A 10301-nucleotide genomic window follows, 5' to 3' on the forward strand; every position below is an offset into this window, starting at 1 on the left:
CTATGACCACTATTGAACTCACCGAATGGATTGAATCCATCCGTACTTAAACCAAATCTTATGTTCCTTGCATCCTTCTCAAACTTGAGAAATTCTCTGTCAACTGTTCTCCACTAAGACCCATCAGTGGGGTGTCTAATCATTTCATCTTGCTTACATTCTTCTTTGTGCGAACACATCAACTTTGCATGTGCCTTGTTTCTGAACAAATGCTTCAAGCGCGGTACTACAGAGAAATACCACATTACCTTCGCAAGAACTTTCTTCTTGCTGACCTACCCCTCAACATCGCTCGAGTCATCTCGCCTGATCTTATAACACAATGCTTCGCACATAGAACAAGCCTCCAATTTCTGGTATTCCGCACCGCAATAGAGGATACAGTCATTAGGACATGCATGTATCTTTTGTACCTTAAAACCCAGAGGGCAAGCAACCTTTTTCGCTTCGTATGTTGAGGATGGTAATTCATTCCCATTGGGAAGCATATTCTTTATGATTTTCATTAACTCATCAAAACCCTTGTTAGAAACTCCATTTTTTGTCTTCCATTCCAGCATTTCTAGTGTGGTACCCAACTTTTTGTGCCCCTATTTGCAATCTGGGTGCAACAATTTCTTATGGTCATCTAACATATGCTCGAACTTCTTTGACTCCTTCACGTTCTCGCAGTCTTCCTTTGCATATCGCAACACCTGACCTAGATCATTGATAGGACCTTCTACCTCGCTTATCTCTTCTTCAGCCTCACCCACTGGAGTATCTGCAAAGGCACCTCCTTGAGTCCAGTCAGGAATATTATCATCTTCTTGTTCATCATCATCTTCCATCATAACTCCTCTTTCCCCGTGTTTGGTCCAAACAAAATAGTTAGGCATGAATCCAAAACTATATATGTGGGCGTGTTCTGGATAAGTAATCCTTCTCATTTTTGCAATTTTTGCATGGACGACAAATGAAATCGGATGGTGGCTTGTTGGATTCTGCCAGATCGAGAAAACCATGCAAGCCATTAATATACTCCATGGAACGTTTGTCTGCGTTGTACATCCATTGCCGATTCATCTACGAAGTATTACCGAACCAAAGATTTTCTGATCATGCATATAATTATGAAGCATAACAAACATGATACAAATTTTATAAAACTCAAATGTTGCTAAAAGTTTAGATAGAAATACATAAATTTAAAGTTCAGACCCAAACAACATGATACACTATGACAAACTCAAATGTTGCTGAAAGTTTAGATATAAATATACAATTTTAAATTTCAGACCCAAACAACTTGATACAATACGATAAACCATCCACTGAGGACTATTTAGGAGGACTTTAAGAATCCTTGGACGACAAAGATGAAAGTTTAGCTGACCTAGCCTCATCCTGTGGTTTATTTGTGCCTCCTGCAACGGTAGTACTCGGTGGACCTAAAAGCCTTGGGACTGGCGGTGGAGGATAACGATCACACAAAGGAGGTTTCTGACCTGCCGCAACAGCATCTTCATGACATCTTTCCAAATAACGCAGCATTGGTCTCTCCCCATGCTTATTTTCTTCGGCTTATCATGAGGGCCAACTATAGTTTTTCCCCTGCCGTGAGAGGAACGATGATCGCCCCCACCATCACCACTACCTCCAGCAGCAGTAGCCATCTCTATATACCATAATTTATTTAGCTCATATTTGCAAATGACTAAACTATGAACGAATTATATTTTTTCCCCACAATTTATTTATCTCAAACATAACATATAAATAAAAAATTTCTCCATTGTAGCTTATTCTAAAAATGACTAATTACATACCTCTATTTAATCTTATTATCTCTATGTACCACAATTTATCACGCTCATATTTACAAATGACTAAAATATGAACAAATTTTATTTTCCCCCACAATTTATTTAGCTCATATTTATAAAGGACTAAACTATGAAATTATTCCTCTAACCTCATATTGTTCAATTTCTTTGACTAATATGAAACATAGCATCCCAAAAATTGTAGCTCAGACATATATAACACATGCATATAAATGAAAAATTTCTCCATTATACCTTATTCTAAAAATCACAAATTACTCTAGCTCTAAAGCATAGAACTTAGTATACTAACCATGTATCAAGGGAGGATGGAGTTTCTAACCTTGAGAACACTTGAATGAGTGAAATCACCACAAAATGGTCAAAAATCCGGCAGCACCTACCCTAAATCGACATGAATGGATGAAGCTCGAGCTGGAGGAAATAGCTCGGGCAGGAGGAAGAAGACGCATGATTTATAGGAGGATAGTTAGTATCAGTTGAGGGCTTCAACCGGTACTAAAGGTTGCCAATTAGTACCAGGTGAAGCCTCCACCCCGTACTAAAGGAGGTCACGGGGCTCTACTGGGAACTAGCTGTTAGACCCGGTACCAATGCTCATATTAGTACCAGGAAGCCTCGGGACGAATGCTGAGTTTTCTAGTAGTGATGATGAAAGTCTCAAAATATTATTGTTTTGTCATAAACGCCAACGGGCAAATAACATCACAAGTTTCATGTACCATGCTGATCAGAATCAGTTCCGTCCGTGTTTTTGATAATTCGTCTGCCACTAGAAATGAAATATAATTAATGAGAATGCATGCAAAACACAACTCCGGTGGCTACATGTTAAGAGAAGAAAGTCATTGATGAGATGCTTCTCTTTAAACTACCACATTTTGCTCAATTATGTCACCGAGGTACTCTCATGACAAGTTAAGCTATCCCGTGTAGGGTAGCGAATTGGTATCTATCGTTGCAACCTGTGAAGATCCATCCTTGTCTCTTTTGATTTGTCACTCAGCTATGATCTGCTCCAAAAGATGCGGTTCTGCTAGCTTAAACGAAAATAAAATTAGAGTATAGTACAACTTAAATGTAACCTTGTCTTATCTGAGAATCTATCCCAATACAGTGTCATTAAGAGAGAAACGACAACCAAATATATTGATTTATTGATTCATTTTCTAAAAATAATAAGTTCATTTGCAGTGTTTGGGGTGATAACAAATTAAATGGCTCTGGAATATTTTTGTTTGTTTGTCAATTTTTAGATTACCTCTAGTAGTGCAACAAGGTAGCCAACATGATGATTGTAATCATAATCTGAATACAGTACTTATTAGACGCAAAATTATTCTTCAAATTCCTCCCTGAGGTACACAATTTTTTTTTTCAATTAGGTCTCAATCCTAGCTATGTTCTGTTGACTGGCCTGCAACTATGAATTTTTGCGAGGAGGCATCTTGTAGTTGATCTGGATGATTTGATCCTACATACCTTTCAACGACGAAACAAATATGGAGGTAAGCATATTCTCTATCTTACTCTCCCATTATGTCGTATGTGGATGGGGATACGTATAGTTGGTGCTGCACTGAACTAGGTATTAGTCAGCATCAAAGGAATTGTTTATGAACATATTTTGCTGGGATGGAGACTCCAATGATTGATGAGGAACCACAAGGAGATATATAGAGTTGAGTCACACAGAAGAAACCATCTGTACGCACACGCACAAATTATACACATACTAGCAGAAAATGAGAAATTTTGGCTGCTTGACGTGGAGGCCCAGGCCATCTGGTTTCAGTGCAGCGTCAACCGCGGAGGAGGTCACTGCTGGTCTCGATGGCATCCATCTCACGGCCATTGTCACAGGTAATTCCTTTTTAGTTACATGTTTTTTTCCGCAAATTTTCCTTATGTCTGTGCTAGGTCAGTGATTTGATTCCTGTAGGAATGCTTATACATGTCCGAGTATTCTGTTTAGTAGAGTGATTAGAAAACATATATTTCTACAAATAAAAATATTAATATTTCTATAGAACATATACTCTTCCGATAATCTGTTATTAATATTTCTATAGAACATATACTCTTCCGATAATCTGTTATAGAAAAAATAGTGTTAACTATGACTAATAAATAGTGCAAGCAAGATCATTTTACCTTTGTTAATCTGTCATAAAATTCCTAGAATGACTTCATTTTTTGATGGAATGAGTACCTTAGTGGAGTATATAATATAGGACAGCCTTATAACACATATTGAAATATGTTATTATAATGTGATGAGTATAAATAATTAGTAGAAAAATCATCTACTTAATTATTTCGTTTACCTTTTCGTCTTTTAAATTACAGGAGCAACGAGTGGAATTGGAAAAGAGACTGCCAGGGTCCTACTTTTGAGGGGAGTAAAGGTGATCATACCTGCTCGAACAATGGAGAGCGGGCTGAGGGCAAAACGGAGCCTTACTCAGGGTCAGGGTATTCCAGACTCGAGGCTCCATGTTATGGAGATGGATCTGAGCTCCCTTGATTCTGTCCAACGCTTCGCTCAGCACTTCATGTCGTTGCACGAGCATCTCAACATACTCATGTAAACATCTAGATGTAAAACTGTGACTTTCTTGACATGCCGTTGCTGGTAGTTCTTGTGTGATCACACTTAATTAGAAGAAATAATCCTTTGTGCAGAAATAATGCAGGGATAATACTGTTCTCTTTCCGGCCATCAGAAGACGGGATTGAGCAGCAGTTTGCCACCAATCATCTTGGTATGATGTTTGAAAATTAAGACGATATATCTTTAGAAATTTTAATGTAGGAGCCCTATAAAAGTCATTCTTTTGTTATATATATATATATATATATTTCATTCTGGCTTTCTTTTAGATATTTGTCTTAAACCCTCGTCAAATAATCGCTTTGCTACCAAGCCCAATTCGAGTATCCAAAAATTGTTCTTTCTTCTGAGAAACATGTACGGTAAAAGCTAACGTCTCCAGACTCAACATTTTCATAGGGCATTTCTTTCTGACGGATCTGCTACTAGAAAAGATGAAAGCGACAGCCAAAGAAACAGGAGTTCAAGGGAGGATCATTAATGTATCCTCCGCGGGTCATAGGTGCAATGGCTCTTACTTCGATATAGAGAAGCTGGGAGATGAACGCAAGTCAGTATCTCTTTATTCCACTGATGTTAACATACTATGTATGGTTAATTGTTATCCTTCTGATATGAAGCTGCAATTGATAGGTTCAATCGGTATTTGGCATATCCTCATTCCAAATTAGCCAACATTCTTCATGCCAAGGAGTTATCCAGGCGTTTTCAGGTTTGCAACGTTAGCTCCTTTTCTTACATTTTACTGCATCCAAAACATAAAGTGGTTTCCTCTTATTTTTTTTCATGTAATATAAATAGGTGCATGAAGCTCCATATATTTTAAAAAACTACACTACAGAGACATGTCAAAATATTTAATGGTCCAACTCAACTCCATTTGACTTATATGAAGAAGGGAAAAGTCCAAATTACTCCACCTGACTTTGGCTGAAGTCTTGATAACCCCATAAACTATTTTTTTCATTCAATTTACACTATGTTAATTGGTCCGTTTTACCTTAATAGCATTTGATTTTTTGTTTCTCCGTGCAAAAGTGCAGTGTTTAGGTGATTATTATTTTTTCATAATTATTATGATAGATAAATTTATCTAATAATAAGTAATCCGTAGTGTTGAAAATTGTATAAACTAGGGTTTTAAATGGACCACAGGGGTAAATTTAACAAATTGATAGTTGTGGGAGTAGGAATAAAGTACTAAAGGAAAAATCATGTACTGTTTGGCACCATATACCATATTCATGGGAAAATCAGGAATTGGAAGAAAACCCTGAAAATGTGATGAAATTGGGATTGTTTCGAGGGTCTCCCCACCGAGTTCGCATTCCCATTTTTATTAGCTGAGATATCCCAGTTTTTTTTCTTTCGCCTGAGAGTAAAGGCTTGCAATGTGCACTCAGCGTGTGCTTCAATATCAAGTAGCGGAGCTTCCTGCCGATAGGTGTAAGTCTAAGGACCAAAGCTTCTCCACCGGCTGCTGCAATAGCTTTTGGTGTAGCCCTACCATACATATAAAAAAAAAACAGTTTCATCCAAGAAGCCCACGTGAAGCCTCAAAGTGGTTTACGTTAGAAAGGACTTCCTTCATCCCCCAACCGTTATAGTGTTCTTAAAATTACCACATTATCACGTTAAGTTATTTTTTGCCAAACAGTTTTCTAAAATGGATTCAGCTCAACCAAAAAAGTTGCTTCACTGTTGAATCCAAAGCCAAAACCATTTTAAAATGAGTCAGAGCCCACCAAACATGCCTTCAAGAGCGCAGGCAAATAAATTGAAACCACCTCATGCCCGCGGGCTCCCACAGTTCACACGAACGTTCTCAAACTCTAGTACCACCACCCACTCTTTCCCCCTCCAATCCGAACTGCCATTGCCAAAGCACAACCACCAGAAGCTCCTGCAGATTCAAGGAAGGAGGCCACGGGGCCCTATGTTTTTTGAGGTAACAAGTATGAGGTGGTACTGCGGTATCTACTATGCATTGGGTAGTTGGTAGTATCATAGTTATATCCTTTGTGTTGAGTTGAACATTTGAAGTGGTTATATGGTTTGTTGTTCCTGCTTTTAATTGTCAGTTCCTGACCGTTTATCTGCATACTTCCAATCGGATTGCTTCTTTTCTGACATCTGAGTATATCTGATTTCGCACTTTCACCGAGTCAGTTGAAAAATATTCTAAGGTATTCCACGTCTTCAATGTGGGTTAATCCTTGCAAATATCTATGGGATTGTCTAGGAACATCAAATCAAGATCTTTTGTCATTCCTAGCTTCCTCATTTTGGTATTTCATTTCATCTTCTTGGAGCCATCAAATATTTATGATGCCTTCGTCTTGAAGAAAAGCTGTGTTAATATTTCAATATATACTCCAACATAGACAAAATACACCAAAGTTGGGTTAATACCGGTCACCAAGTGGAACATAGTATATGATTATGATATGAACTACCACTGCAATGTATTGAAATGCTTGTGTATTGAGCACCAACACTTAGCTAATGGTGTGATAATTTTTGCAAGAAACAAGTTTCTGTTATTATTCTTATCCTCGATGTTTTTCTCAGGTGGAAGGTTGCAACCTGACAGCAAATTCTTTACACCCTGGATTAATCAAGACTGAAATTGGCAGGAACAGCAGTAATTCTCTTGAAAACTTTGCATTGTACATTGTATACACTTAAAGTATGTTTTACGATGTGGTTGATTTCTGCAGCTTTAATAGATCTGCTTCTTTCTTTTCTGAAACTATGTCGGAAAAGCATACCCCAGGTAAACTACATATTTGACATTGGGTGTGTCTTTCCTATTCTCTCTTTTATTGTGTCGATATGCTCCTTCTATATATGACGACCTGTCATTATGAGTGATTACAGTAGAGTTAGGATCATTACTTCTGTATTCTATATCTCTGTCGAAGGTATCTTAATCTAGAACGTGTGTGTTAACTATAAGTTTAACTGGATGTCATCATATAAAAATTTAAAGCATTCATATTCTCTGGAGGAAGAGTTCTTCCTGAATAGGAAAAAAGGGGCAACATGACCCGCAGTGGCACTACAATAAATAGGCCATCCAGGCACACTTCCATGGTAGTTCTTTCATAATCATCTGAACACTACCACCTAAAAGTGTGTTACGAGCCAATATTATATTAGGAATGACTCAAAGTGACACTATAACACGCTTTGAGTGTCATTGCCACCACAACAAATGTATTTTGACATGATATTGAGAACCTCAAAATTGACATGATATAGGACATACCTCGACCATTTCTAGTCACCAAAAAATGCTTCTTCACAAGATATTGGTAAATTCTCAAAGTGAGACAATATTATACAACCTTAATCATCACTAGAGTTTATACAAGGCTTAAAACGTATCACTAGAACTATTGCACGCCTTTATAATTGATACATATCACATTGAAATAAAAAATATTTTACATTATAACTATTGCACTCGATGAGTTCTACAACTTTGTTGTTAAAAATTGTTCATTAAAAGCCATCAAGATATCGAAATAGTTGCCAAAGGCCCAGGATAACAAGGTTCAGAATGAACAGACATCTAGCTCTAGTAAAAATTATGTGTCTTTTTTATGCCTGGACAAGGTTCCTTGATCCTGGGGAGTGTATTCATGGATCGATAGGCAACCAAGTGGACAGCTTGTTGATTCTAAGTAAAATACACAAGAGGTCGCTGAACTTGTTCTGGGGTGCAGCTAAATCTGCAAAATATTAATTCAAAGTTTTAAATCTCCAAATTACTAATCGGTTCACTATAGGTGTTGATCCTACTGCATGCATGGCATCTCTATGGAGTCTATAAACATATAAAAATTCCAATGACACACACTATAGAGCGATATGGGAGCAAGGCGGAGAAGAGTTGAGAGTTGGGATGATCAACTAACTTATAGATGTATCCCACATATAGTATCAAGATGGTGCATGGTGAGCATGCCATGTATGGGGTTAGACATTAATTAAGAAGATATGGACCTTCAGTGATGATCCACTTAGCAAATTTAGTTTGGGGGCCTACTAGGTGACACATCCAAGCAAGTTTAGTGTCCACCACTATACTTTACTCTGACAATCGAATTCATTTTAGTCTCAAGAATTCTCCCCTCATCTAAATGATTACATCAACAATATTGTAGGGAGCAGCTACTACTTGCTACCTAGCTCTGCATCCTAATGTTGAAGATGTTTCTGGGAAGTACTTTGAAGATTGCAATGAGGCCACCCCTTCGGCATTAGCAGAAGATGAACAACTAGCAAAGAAGGTTTGGCACATAAGTGAAGAACTTGTCAGGAGAAGGAAACTGGATTGATATGAAGGTGTAAGACATTTGTGGATATAGAGGCCTTGTTAATGTTATCTCATTATATATAATAATGTCTTGTCACTATGTTTTTATTGGGTCGAATGTATGGATCGGATACACATTTTGCATAAAACCCCGTGTCCAAACTCTACTTACAACCCAACTCCTTACATGGAAAAGGCCCACATATGCCACCCTACTTGCACTTACATTGTCACTTCATGTATAACGGTTAACTCGGAGGTGATATGTTTGAAGTGACACTGTCTAAATTCTGCTTATGGCCCAACTCCCACATTGAACGAGCTCGCGTATACATAGCATCTCTCTTACACTTGCATCGAAGTTCATCTTCGCTTCATGTAGAAGGGTTATATCTTACAATTTTATCCTTGCTTCATGTAAAATGATTAACTCGAAGGTGCATGCTATATTTAGAGTGACAAGGATTATAAACTAGTCCGAATATATTTGGCTTGCAAGAATTTTGCCAGGCAACTAGACATCCTGCCCTTCTGTTTATATCTCCCCTATATATCCCAGAGGTAATGCTTTCTATAAACATCAATCTGGTTGATGACCCAAGTAGGAAATTTAAATATGCCCATGAAGGACGTTGGAGTGGTAGTAAGCAGAGAGTCAACCATTATCAGTCTTGCTGAGTACAACAAAACAGGAGTAATCCCCAGCATTCTTCTCTCAGTTTTATTAAGCAGATGCATGTATTCTTCCACTGAAGGCCTTGCAGTTCTTAGTGGCAAGCCCAGGTAAGTGAATAGCATGGATATAACTTTACGAGCAATGGTGCTAGCCAGATGGAGAGCTTTTTCCTCACTCACAATAATATATGTTGAAATATTAGGCAATTGCAGTATTAAATTCTCAATTAAATAAATTATGATAAGAGAAAAACCTAGCTAGCATGCAATTCTCTAATAGCAACAGGGAAAACATAACAACGATCTAAGAAAACATAATTAAAGATTGGATCAAAACGTGTGCGCACGTATTGTGCGTTTGCAGACGAGGAAGCTGTGGCTAGTGCTGGTGCCGGTGTGTTCCTTCTAATGGGCCGCGAAACCCGGCGATGAACACGACGGTACTTCACAAGGATCGATGTACTGGAAAGATGAACCGTGTTTATGAACTTGAGCAATCGCGTGGAACGCGCTTCCTAAAAACTTTATTCTACCGGCTTGGCAAAAAAACTACTCCCAACTCGTTCCTACGCTGGGCAACTCATTTAAAGGTACAATAAAAAAATAGTGTATCTAATCAGGGAGGACCTGAAAGCATACTGGTGGGTCAGCATAAATTTCTTGCCATTTTTTCTTGTTTAATAATTTAAGTACTGTATTCATATTTTTCTCCTACATGCCAGTCATATTTTATTTGGAGAGGAACGTACAAGCTAAGGAAGGCACGCTTGCATAGAATTGGTTCCAATCATCATGTTAGGTGACTTGTTCATGTCCCTGTTCACTGTAAATGAATTAAATATATGTTTAAAAATTACTTAAT

At 37.9% G+C, this 10301-nt stretch overlaps 1 protein-coding gene across 1 annotated transcript; it reads left to right on the plus strand.

The window, feature by feature from the left end:
* Window positions 1–3515: 3515 nt before the first annotated feature.
* Window positions 3516–8997, plus strand: LOC117866965 (short-chain dehydrogenase TIC 32 A, chloroplastic). Its single transcript, XM_034751269.1, has 8 exons — window positions 3516–3689; window positions 4176–4413; window positions 4512–4591; window positions 4840–4990; window positions 5074–5152; window positions 7012–7084; window positions 7161–7216; window positions 8613–8997. The coding sequence occupies exons 1-8, from the start codon at window positions 3572–3574 to the stop codon at window positions 8784–8786; spliced, it is 969 nt and encodes a 322-aa protein (XP_034607160.1). The 5' UTR covers window positions 3516–3571; the 3' UTR covers window positions 8787–8997.
* Window positions 8998–10301: the final 1304 nt, after the last annotated feature.

The sequence above is a fragment of the Setaria viridis genome, chromosome 8, assembly GCF_005286985.2.
Source record: "Setaria viridis chromosome 8, Setaria_viridis_v4.0, whole genome shotgun sequence".
Lineage (NCBI taxonomy): Eukaryota > Viridiplantae > Streptophyta > Magnoliopsida > Poales > Poaceae > Setaria > Setaria viridis.

Excerpts from the sequence above, each read along its gene's own strand:
- LOC117866965 (XM_034751269.1), top strand. The coding sequence starts at position 3,572 with ATGAGAAATTTTGGCTGCTTGACGTGGAGGCCCAGGCCATCTGGTTTC. Across the intron at positions 3,690-4,175 it reads TCTCACGGCCATTGTCACAG|GAGCAACGAGTGGAATTGGA; the intron begins GTAATTCCTTTT and ends TTTAAATTACAG. Across the intron at positions 4,414-4,511 it reads GAGCATCTCAACATACTCAT|AAATAATGCAGGGATAATAC; the intron begins GTAAACATCTAG and ends TCCTTTGTGCAG.